The 17,758-nt window shown below is 39.0% G+C and overlaps 1 protein-coding gene across 2 annotated transcripts in view; it reads left to right on the plus strand.

The window, feature by feature from the left end:
- Positions 1-17,758, plus strand: part of COPA (COPI coat complex subunit alpha) — a 45,152-nt gene that overhangs the window by 1,539 nt on the left and 25,855 nt on the right. For both annotated transcript variants that reach the window (XM_040230111.1, XM_040230112.1), the window contains exons 2-8: positions 3,998-4,111; positions 4,298-4,371; positions 7,511-7,591; positions 10,534-10,610; positions 11,295-11,404; positions 15,635-15,744; positions 17,324-17,423. In XM_040230111.1, coding sequence (XP_040086045.1) covers positions 3,998-4,111; positions 4,298-4,371; positions 7,511-7,591; positions 10,534-10,610; positions 11,295-11,404; positions 15,635-15,744; positions 17,324-17,423 — 666 coding nt within the window. The remainder of the gene's footprint in view (positions 1-3,997; positions 4,112-4,297; positions 4,372-7,510; positions 7,592-10,533; positions 10,611-11,294; positions 11,405-15,634; positions 15,745-17,323; positions 17,424-17,758) is intronic.

Here is a 17,758-nt window from a genome sequence, read left to right on the forward strand (position 1 = left end):
AACATCTATTTCTGCTTTATTGACTATGCAAAGCCTTTAACTGTGTGGATCACAACAAACTGTGGAAAATTCTGAGAGATGGGAATACCAGACCACCTGACCTGCCTCTTGAGAAACCTATATGCAGGTCAGGAAGCAACAGTTAGAACTGGACATGGAACAACAGACTGGTTCCAAATAGGAAAAGGAGTACATCATGGCTGTATATTGTCACCGTGCTTATTTAACTTCTATGCAGAGTACATCATGAGAAACGCTGGGCTGGAAGAAACACAAGCTGGAATCAAGATTGCTGGGAGAAATATCAACCACCTCAGATATGCAGATGACACCACCCTTATGGCAGTAAGTGAAGAGGAACTCAAAAGCCTCTTGATGAAAGTGAAAGAGGAGAGTGAAAAAGTTGGCTTAAAGCTCAACATTCAGAAAACGAAGATCATGGCATCTGGTCCCATCACTTCATGGCAAATAGATGGGGAAACGTGGAAACAGTGTCAGACTTTATTTTGGGGGGCTCCAAAATCACTGCAGATGGTGACTGCAGCCATGAAATTAAAAGACACTTACTCCTTGGAAGGAGAGTTATGACCAACCTAGATAGTATATTCAAAAGCAGAGACATTACTTTGTCAACAAAGGTCCATCTAGTCAAGGCTATGGTTTTTCCAGTAGTCATGTATGGATGTGAGAGTTGGACTGTGAAGAAAGCTGAGCACCGAAGAATTGATGCTTTTGAACTGTGGTGTTGGAGAAGACTCTTGAGCAACTGAACTGAATGGATTTAAATTTCAGATAAAAAGTAACATTTTAGTATTTTTGGTTGTTTATCTGAAATTCAAATTTAATTGGACATCTTTTATTTTTATTTCCTGAATATGACAGCTCTAAAACTTGTGTGTCACTGAATGTAGGTGGATTGCAAACAACTGCTATTGCAATAGTAGTCTCTTAGAATGTTAGAATGGCAGAGGCAGAGATTTGGGGAAAAGATTTGTACCTTGACTATTTACTAATATAAAAATTTTTTTTTAAAGATACAGTATAGCAAAGTGGTTAGAAACTCACTATTTGCAGTCATATGGGCTTACTTTGGAATTCTGAAACATTCAGTAATGAACTGGGAGAAGGCAGTGGCAACCCATTCCAGTACTCTTGCCTGAAAAAGCCCATGGACGGAGGAGCCTGGTAGGCTGCAGTCCATGGGGTCACTGGTAGTCGGACACGACTGAGCAACTTTACTTTCACTTTTCACGTTCATGCATTGGAGAAGGAAATGGCAGCCCACTCCAGTGTTCTTGCCTGGAGAATCCCAGGGACGGGGGAGCCTGGTGGGCTGCTGTCTATGGGGTCGCACAGAGTTGGACACTGAAGCGACTTAGCAGCAGCAGCAGCAGCAGTAATGAACTGCAGGACTTTGGGCAACTTAACATTTCTAAATCTTATTTCCTTATTTGTAATACATGAATAATTAACATTCTTTTTTAGAATTAAAATGAGAAAGTATATAAAAGATGACTGGCGTAGACTCAATAGCTCAAAAACTGGAGCCATTATTAATGTGAGAATAAATTTTGAGAAGTTTCTATGTCTCTTGGGAATCTTGATCACAAAGAAGAGTGCCATTAAGAATTCCTGGACAGTTGAAATGTGTCTTTATAATTCTTCAGCTTTCTCTTCTGCTCCTAATTTCCTTATCAGGCATAGGGAAGAAAATTGGCCAGGGAGGGGATATCGAGATATTTGAGAGTTAATATCTATTAATGAATGTTCCTGTATATAATGGGAATGAGAGTGGGGAATGAGCAATCTAATGGAAAACGGACAGCTTAGAAGAAGAAATAAAAGTGTTAAATACATAAATGAAAATACTCTTTACCTCACTAGTAATGAAAGAAGTGGTGTTAAAGTACTAAAACAAACAAAACAACAAATAACTGATAACATCCCATTCTCAGTACCTTCAGAAACTTGGTGAGACTGTATATTGATACAGTCTTTTCGTAGTCAAATAGTATCTACCAAAATGTTAAATGCACATACCCTGTTCCTGAACAAATCTCATTTCTAGTCTTTAGTGTAAATCAGTAATAATACAAACAGACTGGATTATGTATGGAAACATTTTCATTGGATCATCTTTTCTGGTAGATAAAAGGGGAAAAAACTTATATGCCCATTAGTAGAATAGTTTAAAAAGTGGTGTATTTGTACATTGCAGTCATTAGAAAGAAAGAGGCTAAGTCTAGATGTACTTAAAATGTTATGAGATACATTGAAGTTGAAGTGAAGTGACGTCCCTCAGTTGTGTCCAACTCTTTGCGACCCCATGGGCTGTAGCCTATCAGGCTCCTCCGTCCATGGGATTTTCCAGGCAAGGGTGCTGGAGTGGATTGCCATTTCCTTCTCCAGGGGATCTTCCTGACCCAGGAATTGAACCCGGGTCTCCCGCGTTGCAGGCAGACACTTTACCATCTGAGCCACCAGGGAAGCCCCATGAGATACATTATATGAGATACATTATATGTAGTTAAGTGAAAACAAGTTTGTAGAATATTATAATGTTATCTCCATTTTCATAAAACAATATGGATTGCATTAAAAACCTGAAAGTATAGTCTCCAAACTTCTGTGGACTCCCATTTCCAGTGATAATGGAGTAACAGAGACCAAGTTTATCTTCCCACCTTAAATATCTGCACAACTGAACAAAACATGTGAAACAAAGGTTTTCAGACTTTGGAAAACAGGCAGTGCAGGAGAGTGATTCTTGCTTGTTCAGTCACTCAGTCATGTCCCAACTCTTGCGACCCGAATGGACTGTAGCTTACCAGACTCCTTTGTCTGTGGAATTTTCCAGGTAAGAATACTGGAATGGGTTGCCATTTCTTACTCCATGGGAATGACTCTTGAGAAAAGGGAAATGAACAAGATGAGTCCGGCTTCCCTTGTGGCTCAGTAGTAAAGAATGCCTGCCAATGCAGAAGACACGGGTTCAATCCCTAGTCTGGGAAGATTCCACATGCCATAGAGCAGCTAAGCCTGTGAGGCTTAACAACTGTTGAGCCTGTGCTCTAGGACTTGGGAGCCTCAACTACTGAGTCCATGTGCCTCAGTACTGAAGCTCACATGCCCAAGAGCCTGTGCTCCACAAGAGAAGTCACTGCAATGAGAAGTCCACACGCTGCAATGAAGAGTCGCCCTTGCTCACCACAACTCGAGAAGAACCTGCACAGCAGAAAAAGACCCAGCACAGCCATAAATAAATGAGTAAAATTACTTAAAAAAATGAAGATGAGTCCTATGATTGTGTTAGCTTGTTACCTGGAGAGAGTTTCCAGGCTGAAGTACAGGGATGGGGAGAAGAGCCCTGTGGTCTCACTGAGAAGACAAGAGTTTAGAGTTCGGGGAAGCCGAGATAGCTAGAATTTGCTGGACAAAATACTAGAGAAGGAAGAGGAACTGCACAGAGGAACTTGAAGTTCTGCAGGGGATCCTGTCAGGCCTTTGTCCGAGTACTAACGCATGTGAGGAAATAAACCAGGGCCTGGGAAAGAACCACTGGAGAGGAGAAGGCAGAACTATCCGTGGAGCTCACATAGAGCTGGGAGTAATTTGTGTTCCCACTGGCCAGTATAGACCTCCTAATACTATAGGGCATCATATAGAGATCTCAAATGGGTATTGCTTTAACAGTGATGCCAGATTAGGTCTAGGCTAAAGGCTGCTATGGACCCATCCGAAACTTAAAAAGCAAGCCTCAAAAGGATCAACTAATTGCAAGTAACTGCATCCTAAACCAGAGCCCAGGAGTATTTAAGGGAATATAACAAAAAATCCAACACATGATACCATATAATGTGTGGCATCCAGTGAATGAATGTATGAACCCAGTTTTTACCTAGCTGTCCCATTTTCTTATCACAGTTGGCAGGAGGTGACATTCTGGGGCTTTGCTCATTGGATCATTGTCTTTTTTTTTTTTTTTTTTTAAATCCAGGACTCAGCTTTCACCCCAAAAGACCTTGGATCCTGACCAGTTTACACAATGGGGTCATCCAGTTATGGGACTATCGGATGTGTACCCTCATTGACAAGTTTGATGAACATGATGGTAAGATAACAGTTTCTAGGAAGAAGCTAAAAGAAATATAAGTATTGTCTTCTGGAGCAGTTTAAGCTTTCTTTAGGATTAAAGAACATGGGAGGGATAGAACTGGAAAATTCTGAATAAGAATCACCTTGGAGACTTGGAGCATAACTGTTCTTTTTAACATGTATTGCCTGCTTTCTTCCCTAGGTCCAGTACGAGGCATTGACTTCCATAAGCAGCAGCCACTGTTTGTCTCTGGAGGAGATGATTATAAGATTAAGGTATAGTGGGTCTGTCATGACTGGGAGTAAAGGACAGGCAGTGTGAAGTTTGGGAATCACAGAAGGGACTGAAAAGCCAGAGGTCTCATTCATATAGAGCTCACGCTTTTTATCCAGAGCACTTATCCAGTGAACATTTATTGAATGTTTACTATGTTGCAGATGCTGGTTTTTATTTTTAGAATTCAAAAGTAAATAAGAAATGGTCTCTGTTCTCAAGGAGCTTTTACTCTAATGGAGGAGTTAAATATTCACCCTAATAATAGAGTGTACAGATTAGTGAATATATCGTAGATAAACAAAGTGAAATGGGTAAGGACAATCTAGGTACAAGAACAAAAAGCATGACATAGCTGGATACATTTGAGAAACTATAATTAGTTTTGGATAAAATCTGGAAGAAAGGTGAGAGTTGCAGAAGATGAGCAGGGCCGGATTATGGAGTATCTCTCTTTAGTACTCAGAAGTTTGGATGTTATCAAATAACAAGGAACCATTAAAGGAGTTTAAATAGAGGAGTGATACTAGATTCACGTTTACGTATTTATTTATTTGGCGGTGCTGGGTCTTCGTTGCTGTGCAAGCTTTTCTCTGGTTGCATGAGTCGGGGCTACTCTCTAATTGCTATGTGCAGGCTTCTCATTGTGGTTTCTTCTGTGGGGCACAGGCTCTACAGTGCACAGGCTCAGGAGTTGAGCTTGTGCACAGGCGTAGTTCCTCCATGGCATGTGGGATCTTCCCAGACCAGGAATCAGATCTGTGTCTCCTGTACTGGCAGGCAGTTTCTCACCACTGAGTCACCAGGGAAGCCCCCAGGTTCATACTTCTTTTTAAAAAAAATAGGTTACTTAAATGGCAATGTAGAGGGAAGATTGGATGACTTGGGCAAGACTGGAGGCAGATACTAGTTAGGAGACCATTGCAAAAGTCCACGTGGGAAAGGGACAGACCATGAGCTTCGGCAGTAACATTAAAAATGCAGAGGAGATGATGCATCCAACCACACCAGAGAAATTTACTTCATGGAAAAAATAATCTTTTTCAAAAGCTGCCTTAGGAAGCTATAAATTATACAGTAGGACTTACATGACAGGCATGAGGAGTGACAGCTGCCTGTAGAGAAAATGTGCATTAGAATGATAGGGAGGACAGCTCCCTTCCTAGATTTTAGGCACTGATCCTGGGGGCAGGCAGTAGAAGCTTGGACCACCTGATGGGCCTCAGAAGCTCCCCAGGCTGTCCCTCCCTGGGCATATTTCTAGTAAAGTGATGACCATAGAGTATTAAGAATGGTTAACTTGGGTTCTTCATGATCTGTTTAAGACAAACACTGAGTGACATTTAAGAAAACATTTTTTTCCCAAAGTCATTAGTACTTTTGAAAATGAATTATCTTTCATTTACTTGCAGTGTTCAGATCAGTAGAGCAAATCAGTAGAGATAGTTGATTAATGGTTATCAGATTAATGGAATTTGAGGGGATTGGGAGAAAATGAGGAATGACTCCTAATGGGTATAGTTTTCATTTGGTGGTAATGAAATGTTCTAAAATTGATTGTGCTAATGGTTAAATAACTATGTATTAAGAACTACTGAATTCTAGAATGGGTGAATTATATGGGATTTGAATTATATCTGAAAGATGTTATTAAATAAAGGAATTATCTAATGGATGGCTATGTAGTACTGTCGTGCTAGGATTTATATTTCTCTGATGAAAGTAGGATCATCTTGAAAAGTCATGTTTGTGGACTATCATATTTTTTGCTATACCCAGATAAAGGTAGCATTAGTATAATCCTGATGTACAAACAGTAAGACAGGAATCACAAATGGCCCGGGTCTAAAAACCCTACAGGTCTTTCAGAATTCATAATTCTGGAACTTGATAGAGGCCTGTAAAGGAATCAAGATGATTTGAAGCAAGAAATAATGAAAGTTTAAAAAACTGAACTCTATAAGGGGGAAAAAGCTAGTTACACGATAGTATTTATGGTATGATCTAATTTTTGTGTGAAAGTCAAACTCTACTGTATACATATGTATTTATTTATAGATGACTCATGAAGGTGAGGATATTCTACTATTTTCACTTTTCTTGTTATTTATCTTTTCTCATTTCTGCCGCACATCCCTTTTGTACACCTACTAAGTGTTAACTGCTACATTAGATGCTGGAGGAGTAGTGTTGAGCATGATGGACACGGACCCTGCCTTTAGGGAGCTTACATTCTTGTTTGGAAATGCTGGATCTGGGGTTATTCAAATTTGTTACAGGAAATGGCTCACTTGTGATTTATGAAAGAAAACAATTTTTAAGTAAAAATAGGAAAAAATAGTAATAGCCTGGCCTGGATAGATTATAAACAAGCATTAAATTTTATAGAAGGAAAAAAAGCATCTGACTTCTTTTTATACTTTTGGGAGTTTTTCTGGATGGGAAGTGTGAGCTATCTTACATTTATGGGCTTGGTTTCAGCGTCTTTCTCAATTGTGTCCATTGATGCCTGATGCTTGGTAGCTGTGTTAACTTCTTATCTAAATATGATATTTTTCTGCTTAGCTCAGCCTATCTGAGCAATGTTGTATTTTCCATAGTGTTGAGTTAAAGTATATTTGCATGATAGATGAGTACAGACCATGAATGTATGGGCATCATTTGCCACCAAGCCTAACAAAAGATGATGCTATATGTTATATTATTGTTTCCTTTGAAGTCATATCCGTCCTACTTTTTTTACCCACAATTAAGGTGATAGGTAAGCACCAAGTAAGGGGTCTGTTTTCAAGCTAAGAACACAATTATTCAGTAGAAGAGTTTCAAGCTGAGCCTTAGATAAACATTTGTCTTATTAAATGGACATGATTTCTTCCCAGAAAAAAAGGAAAACCTTTCCATCATTTTATCTTTTAGGTTTCCCTAGCCTTGCTTTTTCCTCTCCCCACACGTCTGTAGCCAACTTACATTTTCATTCGTAGTCTTTTCCCCTCCAACCTTAAACAAGATTCCCTGTCAAGATTTCTACCTATTTAAAGATGCCAAAAAGTAAATCCCAGCTTGTTTATTGAGAAACCTGGGCCTTATAGAGGCTCACAACTTAATGTCCGTATTCCTTTAGTTGAATTTTTCTCTTTGCAGGTGTGGAATTACAAGCTTCGGCGCTGTCTTTTCACATTGCTTGGGCACTTAGACTACATCCGCACTACGTTTTTTCATCATGTAAGTAACTGTTGTGGCTCTGGTTTGAAGCACTCTTCAGTTTCCCTGTAGGAATCTTCTCCATGCTCCTGAGGAATGCTTTTGATAACAGAATCACGTTATTGATTCTTCTAGGATCTGTGGAGTGTTGGCCTCTCTGCTTTGTTTCCTTGTGTAAGAGGAAGCACTCAGGGTTATATTTGAATTTAATTGGATTCAGTGGCCTTTATGAGGAAGGCATTGATTCTCTGTTGGAAAAAGTAGAGATTTGATTTTAAATTTGCTGAACTGGCAAACAGAAGTTTGCAGGCTAATCACATGTGGGGTGTTACTAAGGTGTTTCTTGGAGGAATGTCAAGATAAGATGACGTTTTGATGCTAACTAATGCTTTGACTGGCATTCCAGTTGAGCTATTTTAAATCCTGAAAGATGATGCTGTGAAAGTGCTGCACTCAATATGCCAGCAAATTTGGAAAACTCAGCAGTGGCCACAGGACTGGAAAAGGTCAGTTTTCATTCCAATCCCAAAGAAAGGCAATGCCAAAGAATGCTCAAACTACCGCACAATTGTACCCATCTCACACTCTAGTAAAGTAATGCTCAAAATTTTCCAAGCCAGGCTTCAGCAATATGTGAACCGTGAACTTCCAGATGTTCAAGTTGGTTTTAGAAAAGGTAGAGGAACCAGAGATCAAATTGCCAACATCTGCTCGATCAGCGAAAAAGCGAGAGAATACCAGGAAAACATCTATTTCTACTTTATTGACTATGCCAAGCCTTTGACTGTGTGAATCACAATAAACTGTGGAAAATTCTGCAAGAGATGGGAATACCAGACCACCTGACCTGCCTCTTGAGAAACCTATATGCAGGTCAGGAAGCAGCAGTTAGAACTGGACATGAAACAAGAGACTGGTTCCAAATAGAAAAAGGAGTACATTATGGCTGTATATTGTCACCCTGCTTATTTAACTTCTATGCAGAGTACATCATGAGAAACGCTGGGCTAGAACAAGCACAAGCTGGAATCAAGATTGCCGGGAGAAATATCAGTCACCTCAGATATACAGATGACACCACCCTTATGGCAGTAAGTGAAGAGGAACTCAAAAGCCTCTTGATGAAAGTGAAAGAGGAGAGTGAAAAAGTTGGCTTAAAGCTCAACATTCATAAAACGAAGATCATGGCATCTGGTCCCATCACTTCATGGCAAATAGATGGGGAAACAGTGGAAACAGTGTCAGACTTCATTTTAGGGGGCTCCAAAATCACTGCAGATGGTGACTGCAGCCATGAAATTAAAAGACGCTCACTCCTTGGAAGAAAAGTTATGACCAACCTAGATAGTATATTCAAAAGCAGAGACATTACTTTGTCAACAAAGGTCCATCTAGTCAAGGCTATGGTTTTTCCAGTAGTCATGTATGGATGTGAGAGTTGGACTATGAAGAAAGCTGAGCGCCGAAGAATTGATGCTTTTGAACTGTGGTGTTGGAGAAGACTCTTGAGAGTCCCTTGGACTGCAAGGAGATCCAACCAGTCCATTCTAAAGGAGATCAGCCCTGGGATTTCTTTGGAAGGAATGATGCTAAAGCTGAAACTCCAGTACTTTGGCCACCTCATGCGAAGAGTTGACTCACTGGAAAAGACTGATGCTGGGAGGGATTGGGGGCAGGAGGAGAAGGGGACGACAGACGATGAGATGGCTGGATGGCATCACTGACTCAATGGACGTGAGTCTGAGTGAACTCCGGGGATTAGTGATGGACAGGGAGGCCTGGCATGCTGCAATTCATGGGGTTGCAAAGAGTCGGACACGACTGAGCAACTGAAATGAACTGAACTGAACTGACTGAATGTTTTGAAGCATTGACAATCGTGTGCTTTTATCCTAGGATTTTAGGGTCTGGTAGAGGCTGTTACCTTAGCCAAGCTTACTACCTTTTTTGATTTGTTAGGTTTCATAGTAGACAGATACTGAGTTTAAGATTCCCAGCCTCTTAATCTCATCCCATCCTGACTAGATTTCTCTATAATTATTAATATATACTATTAGAATTAACTTGTACTTTTCATGACTCTTAGTAAACTTAAGTTCTTGAATTAAGTAAGAAAGTGTGTAGCAAAATAAACACTAAACTCCAAGCTAATTACACTGTATCTCCTTTTTTAAAATTAAAAAGAATTAGGGTCGAATAGGAGAAGATGAATGTGAAAATTACAGCTGAAATAATTGAGAGTGATAACCATTCAGTAGGCAACCTATTCAGAAGGAGCTCTGTTTGTCATTGCCACGAAGGGCTCGCTGAAGACTCTTGCCCAGAACAAGTTACCATTCAGCTGGCAACTTACGAAAAGCTTATTTTCTTTAGTTCTTTTTCAGTTTAGTAAGTGTGTGTGTGTACCTTGTGCTCGTTAAGTTCTTTGTTAAACACTGGAGAGAGAACTGTGACTAAGAAACACTTCCTTCTCTTAAAAAGTTTAAAGACTGTAAAAGGGATGAATTGTTTTTACATGTTACTTTCTGCTTTCTTTTCTGAGACTCTGGAATTTTTTGAGACTGGCTGGTCTGGCAGGGACAAGTCAGACTTTAAAACAATATTCCAATCTTAGAGTTAAATAGAGATCATTTCACAGGATCTTGATTTACAAGATTAACTTTATAAATATAAATCACACATACATAAGCATATATGTAAAAGTAAATGTAAATATTATACTATTTGTCTCTGAGAATCTGTTATGGTCTTGCTTCCACTCTTAAGCCTTATAGTTGAAAGTACTGAAGTTGGGAAGAGCTGGTAGCATGGTGAGGAGGAATAGACCACTAGCTTGGCAACTCAGCATCGTTTAAAGACTAGCTGAGATGTCAGATAATGAGATACTTCCTCCACAGAGAGAAATGGAACCTGGAAGGATACATCTGTTAATGTTCAACCCGTTTGTCTGGAATATTTTTCAGGAATATCCTTGGATTCTGAGTGCCTCAGATGATCAGACCATCCGAGTGTGGAATTGGCAGTCTAGAACCTGTGTCTGGTAAAGCAGAGGATAGAGAGCTCAAAAAAACCTTCATTTCTAGTTTTTTCAAAATCAACTTCTCTTTAGAACAATCATCTCCTGTCCCTAATGGGCCATGTCTGCTGATTAATTACTGATTGTATTTGTAAGACATTCTTGTATATAAAAAGATAAATACAGAAGCAACCTCATTAGTAGTATGTGAACCTGGATTTTCTGATCATTTCTTTCCAGGGGAAAGAAGTCATATAGCTAGGCTTTTGGTCCAAAATTTTTAGCTGGTTTTCAGTTCTGTTTCCAAGAAACCTGAGTCAGGCTCTAAACCTCTGTCCTGCCTCGTGTTTGGTTATAGAGATTTTTATAAGTATGTAAGGACCATTTAAAGCGACGTCCTTTAAAAGGGATACCCCCTTAAAATCTAACAGTTTTAGTATGAATAAGATTTCACTTATTTTGTTATTTTAATGCATCTTTAATGAGAGGAATGCTGTGCAATCTCAGTACAAGCAAGAAGAGAGCCAAGCTTGAAACAGCCGACTCTGCTTATTATTATTAATTCAGAATTGTTAGGATGACTTGCCTTGGCCTCCAAAAAAGTGTACTTGGAGGTGCACCTGTTAAGTGTGGAATATGGCGTTTGACAGGTGGGAGCCTGTTGGTTCCTGCCTCTGATTTAGTTTTGTCTTTCTTTCCCTCTTGCAGTGTGTTAACAGGGCACAATCATTACGTCATGTGCGCTCAGTTCCACCCTTCAGAAGACCTGGTCGTGTCAGCCAGCCTGGACCAGACTGTGCGCGTTTGGGATATTTCTGGTGAGCTGCCCAAGTTCAGGGGACAGCCTAGTTGTGTCTGGCGCAAAACTGCAATTGCTTAAAATAGTCAGGGTAGTTGAGTTGGAACAGAAAAATTTAGAGTATTCTGTTTTCATGTAATAGTGTCTTTGTTTCTGAGGATATTGAATGTGCTTTGATGGTTCATATTAGAAGTATTCTAAGGAAAGTGGTTGCTCTAGAAAATTTAATTTTAAGAAAATGCCACATTTTAGTTAGATCAGTCTTTGTACTGTTGGGAGTATTTAAGAATCAAGCATTCCACTAAAATAATAAAAATCTTTGACAGAAATGAATTTTGGGTATAGATTAGTACAGGGAAACAGGGCTTTTAGATCCTGTGGCTTCATTTAGAAATAGGAAAATCCTTCTATTATATACCGCCTACTGTAAAGAGAATGAGGATTGGAGGAAGGATTGTCATGTCCAGAAAACCTTTTAACAGGCAGACTTCTAGGATGAAAAATTAAATAACTTGTAGATTTTGAGTAGTTGGGATAATTCTTCCTTTCACAGTTTATATACAGTATCTTAATTTGGGGATAAGAATTTAAATTTTTAGGACTGTATAGAGGAGAACTGAGAATTTAAATGCAGAGAAAGGGCTGTACCTATGAGATTGACATACTGGAAAAACGGAAGTGCTTTGTTGAGAAATTCAGTAGGGAAATGAAACTAAATGTTATAGTTCTCTGCCTGGTTAAATTTATTTAGCAGTTGCTAAATTGTTTCTAGTTGTTTGTTGCCTTAGAAATTCTTAGAGATTGGACTCTTTGAAAAGTCCATGGTTAGTCCACAAAGCACTGTTTTCATTCTGTGAAAAGAAGGACTCCTCGTAGGTCTTTACCTGGTTCTTTGTGGTAACAAAGAAAGTTGATAACTTTTCCCAACTCCTTGTGTCGTGGTGGGCTGGAGCAGTATGATATTAATACTTGCTGTTCTAACAAACCGTTAATAAACAGCAAGTTGAAAATTTGGATTCCTGGGCATAACATTTGGAATGTTGTAATAGCAGTTATTTAAGATTCTGTAGTATGGAAACAAGCCAAGGGGAAGAAGAGGATAGTTGGAAAGTAAAAGCTCTGCCTCATGCTCTGCAGTTTTCAAAAGTTCAGAATTAAGAAAGAAGTGGTATAAACAAGATTGTATTGGAGACAGGGCAGTCGCACTCTGTTCTGCTAAGGGCTTCTGCCATTGCAGTTTTTCGTCAGACTAGCTAGGTTTTTTGAAGTACACCCAGATGTGACCAGCCATGCCAGCAGGAAGAGGTAGGCACAGGCTGTGGATCCTGTGCCCTCTCCTCACTGCTAGTACCAGGGAGCTTATTATTCACTCCTCCAGTAACCAATCTTTGACTTTCAATAGTTTTTAACTGTGCACACTTTCAAAGCACCCTCTCTGTCTCAGCATTTAGGAGCCAGATGGGGCTGGATCCCAGTTTATGCTGTTTCAGCTGACCAGGGGCAGTTACTTAGACTAGCCTTTCTCAACTGGGAATCTGTGAGAGAGTTAGCTGCTACTAAGACACTTTTTAGTGACTGTTTTCTCAGTTCTAAGAATGGTGTACAAGTACTGCCATTCTAGATCACAGAGAAGTGAATTTGTTATATGCATAAACCGATCCTTAGACCACTGGGGCTTAAATCTTTCCTAGAGCATGGGGATGAGAAGGGCCTTACACTGCTCCACTCTTTAAGAGTGATGTTTATGCCACCTGAAGCTGGCAGAGCAGTTTCCTTGTGACCTAGCTAAAGCAATTTGGGGTCCTTAGGTAAATGGATTCTCTTTGGTCATCATGAAATGCCCAGGGTAAGAAATCATTTTCTTCAATTTCATAGGAAAACATATTTGCATCAGAATCAAAGGCCCTAAATCAGAGAAGAGAGGGAGAAAGTATGATCCTAGTTGGGGTTTATGCTTGCTCTTGAATGTGTAAAGTGCATGGATTACTATATAATAACATTACATTTGCTATACTTAGTATGTGTGGTACTGAAAATTTTGTACTAATGTTACTAATGTTAATGCTCTCTTTACCATTTCTAAGTGTTTTTCTGTACTCACAACTCTCTTGATTTCCAGTAACCCCTTAACCAGAGTGGAAGAAGATGCTTTGGTATTTAACCAAGCGGAAGGAGCCTTTGGGATAGACTTACATTCTTCCTCCTCTAGAAGTCAGCATACTCTTTTTAGCAGGGTTCTTTTGCCTTGGTTCAAATAAATCTGAACACAGGAAGAGAAATTACCAGTCAGCTTTGTTAGGAACTAGAGCTAATATTGACAGTATTTCCAAGAGGAAAAAATTAGTTCTGAGTCAGAAGACAAAAACCCTCAAATCTAGAGGACTGGTTAAAATTCTAATCTTTCCGAGTACCTCTCTTTGAAGAGGGACACTCTCTGCACTAAGTAAATAATAAGAAAACAGAGATCTTTAAGGAAAACCTGTGTTCTAGATACCTTTCCCATGAGGATTAAGCCAGGGGGCTTAGCGTAACCTGATCTTTTATATTAGCCTGGGCAAAAAATATTTGTTTAAAAGGGAATATATTTACGACCTAGATTTTAAAAACGTTATTTTTTTTAGCTTGAGCTTCCAAGTAAATTGACAGTGAAATTATTTTAATGTGCTTATACTTTTGCATGTCAAGCCCATGTAATTCAGGCTTAATCTTTGAAGTGACTACTAAAAAAGTATTAATTTGCTGCCAAATCCTGTGCTCGTGCCTCTCTTTTTACTACTTCCCCTGGTTCCCATTGGGAAGTGTGCATCAAACTGGTCCATTCTGAGAGTGTCCTCCCCTCCCTCTGGATTTGAGTAGCTGCTGTAGAAATTTTCCATCTGTCGTTCAGTCCTAGTGAGTAGCTTGTTGAAGGCTCAAATATTTCTTCTCAGAGTATCTTTTCAGTGCCTGTCACTATTCATCTATCTGTTTTTGCTCTCTCCCTTTTCCTGGATCGTTACAAGCAATCACAACAAAGGCTTCCATTCTGTCATACAGCTTTCCTTTTAATGTGTTTGTTGAAGCTTATTGGAGGTGAAGTTCCTCACAGCTGTCTGTCTTTGTATCTTCCTTTGAATCTGTTTCATGCATCAGATTCATTAGAAAAAGTTGACAGATCCCATTAAAGGGATAAAGTGAAATAAGTGAACGGAGGCATCCCTGTGATAATGTATTTATGAAGCCTTGGAAGAATGCTTATTTTATTTTTTTAAGCATTGGCTTTATTTCTGTGTACCAGTTGGCTAAATGCTTATCATGGACAGGGTACAAGATAAGTAAAACTGTTGTGCCCTTTTAAGCACTTGCTTCTCTAATGCTGATGTTTATATGCCATTATAATAGAAAAAGTTACTTTGTAATTTTAAAACAGTGAAGATAAATACAGTCATTGAACTTAATTTTTTGTACTTTCTTACAGGTGCCAACATTTAGACTTAAAACTACTTAAGTTTTGTTTTCAATGATAGCTTTTTTCCCCCTTCTACTACAGATATTTGGCTTTTTAATTTTGTAAATGCCAAGTAGTTTCATTTTCTTCTCCCCACCTTCCAAATACTCCAGAAGATAGGATTTTAGTCCCAATTGCATTTTCTCATCTATAAACTGGTATTATTATACCTGCTTGCCTACCTCAGAGGGTTGTTAATCAGATCAGCTTTGAAAACTGCAAGATGCTTTTCACCTGTAAGGTAGTAATGTTATCGTAATTTGGGTTCTGACTATAGCACAGATAATTCAGATTTTAAAGACGGATTGTTGTTGAGCCATAAGTGTCAGTCCTGTACACATAAGACCCACCTTCTCCTGGTGTCTTTTTTCTGTTGTTTTTTAATTACAGGCTGATTTCTCCCTGTAGCTTCTGAAAATTTTAATGACAAAATACATATGTTCAGATCTATAACCAGTCTCTTGAGCAAGTGTTTAAAGGAATAATGAGAGTTTTAATCATTTTGTCCACTGCCCAAGAGTCAAGAAGGAAATAAGAGTACACTTTTTGCAGTTTATAGTTTTACAGTATCATCCACCAAACAAACTGTTTTATATTTGAGATACATAAGAGCTCTTGCATCTTTCTTTAGTCTCTTTAAATTTCTTTTTCCTTTTTCCCTTAACTTTAGTATATCAGTGTACCTTTGGGTGCTTCGATTACTGTGCTCTTTTTGGTGACATTATGTTTACATCTTTCATCCCACTCCTCACCCCTTCAAAGGTCTAAGGAAAAAAAACCTGTCCCCTGGTGCAGTGGAGTCGGATGTGAGAGGAATAACTGGGGTTGATCTGTTTGGAACTACGGATGCAGTGGTGAAGCATGTACTAGAGGTACTTATCTCTGTAGCCAGTGGCTGGATATGGGCTCTTCTCCAGGGAAACAGTGACAGTATGCTGTTCATGTATTCATTCCTTCAACAAAGACTTATGCAGGGCTTACTGAGTGCCAGGTGCCATTTGAGGCACTGAAAATAGAATGGTAGGTGAGCCAGTAGACAATTGAAGTTTAAATGCTACCTGAGGGAGAATCATGTTACCTTTTAAACCCGCTGGGGAGAGGGGGAGAAAGCTGGCATAGGCTCCATCATCATCCCAAAGCAGAGTCCATTGTGAAGCCTCTTGGGAAAGGAGAGGAAAGTTAATCAAAGTTATTGAGAACCAGCCATGTGTAAGTAACTTGTTTGCATGGTGGGAAAATAGAAAGGCATAAGAGAAAGAAACTAGATTTTTTTTAAGTGTCTAATCTTTACAGCTGTATGCTGGTAGAGATACTATTAACTTCTTTTGCAGATGAAAAATTTGAGATTTAGAGAAAGTAAGTTATTTACCAAAATCTACATGTGTCTTGAAGAAGGAAATGGCAACCCATTCAAGTATTCTTGTCTGAAGAATTCCATGGACAGAGGAACCTGGCAGGCTACAGTCCATGGGGTTGCAAAGAGTCGGACACAACTGAGTGACTAACACACACACACACACTCAAACACACACACAAACACTCACACACACACGTGTCTAGTAAATTGAAGAACTGAATTTTGAATTTGTATCTGTCTGACTCCAAAACCCAGGTGTTTTTCACCACAGTATGGTACCTCAAAAATACTGCTAATTTGACGCTACTTTATCTGTGATTCCAATACAGAGTATAAACTTATAAATAGGTTTATAAGATATCTTATAAAAGATATCTTAAAATCAGCAGTTCTTAAACTTTTTGGTCTGAGAACCTTTTTATACTCTTAAAACTTATTGAGGACCCCAGAGAGTTTTTATGTGCATTATATTTGTCAGTTTTTACCATATTTGAAATTGAAACCAAGAACTTTTAAAAATGTGAGATATATAAGGATATAATCTATTAGCCATCAAAGCAGTGATATCATCACATGTCATGTAACCTTTGTAAAACTCTATACGCATGGGAGAATAAGAGTGAAAAGGGTAAATAGCATTTTAGTATTATTATGAAAATCATTTTTAACATTGTTGGGGTTTCCTAAAAAGTTCTTGGGGATAGAGTTTCTTGACCACACTTTGAGAATTTCTTCACTAAGTTACAGAATTGGTCTTTATTTTTGAGATGCTAATAGCTGGTTGGAGAAATACAATATAATTGGCCAGTAACAAAGCAAGGCAGTGTATCCCAAATGCAAATGAAGCTGAATTTGGAGGAGAAAGGCTTTGGAATTCACATAAGAGTTTGGGAATAATATTGGATAGATTGATGTAGTTAGTGACTCTCATGGTCAAATCTTACAGCAGCAGTCCCTTGAGTCTTTTTCACATGGAGTGAAAATCAGAGACATCTTTTATGACCATGAGCATGGTCCATTGGCCCATTGCTTTGAGTAATGGATATGAAGAATCACTTTTTTTGGTTTTGCAAACCACTTTTTTTTTGGTACAGGGTCATGATCGTGGAGTTAACTGGGCTGCATTTCACCCTACTATGCCACTTATTGTATCTGGGGCAGATGACCGTCAAGTGAAGATCTGGCGTATGAATGGTGAGTGAAGTAACAGTGTTATCATACCTAAAATATTGGCTGCTGACCAGCAAGCTGAAAAAGTCAGGAGTTCTGGATTTAGTGACCCATTTTTCAACCTTAGGTTGTTATGCTTATCCTGGGAACATGACAGTTGCTCTATTCCCTTTTTTTCATTTGATGGTATCCTGATTTGGAGGTGTATGAATGTAATTTTAAATGAGAATTCCATTTATTCAACAGCTATTTATTGAGTACCTACTTTGTACTAACCATTGTTCAAGGCTCTGAAGATACAATGATGACTGAACCAGATAAACTCCCTGCCATATGAAGCTTCTATAACGGCAGCTAGT

Source organism: Oryx dammah, unplaced genomic scaffold (genome assembly GCF_014754425.2).
Source record: "Oryx dammah isolate SB20612 unplaced genomic scaffold, SCBI_Odam_1.1 HiC_scaffold_28, whole genome shotgun sequence".
Lineage (NCBI taxonomy): Eukaryota > Metazoa > Chordata > Mammalia > Artiodactyla > Bovidae > Oryx > Oryx dammah.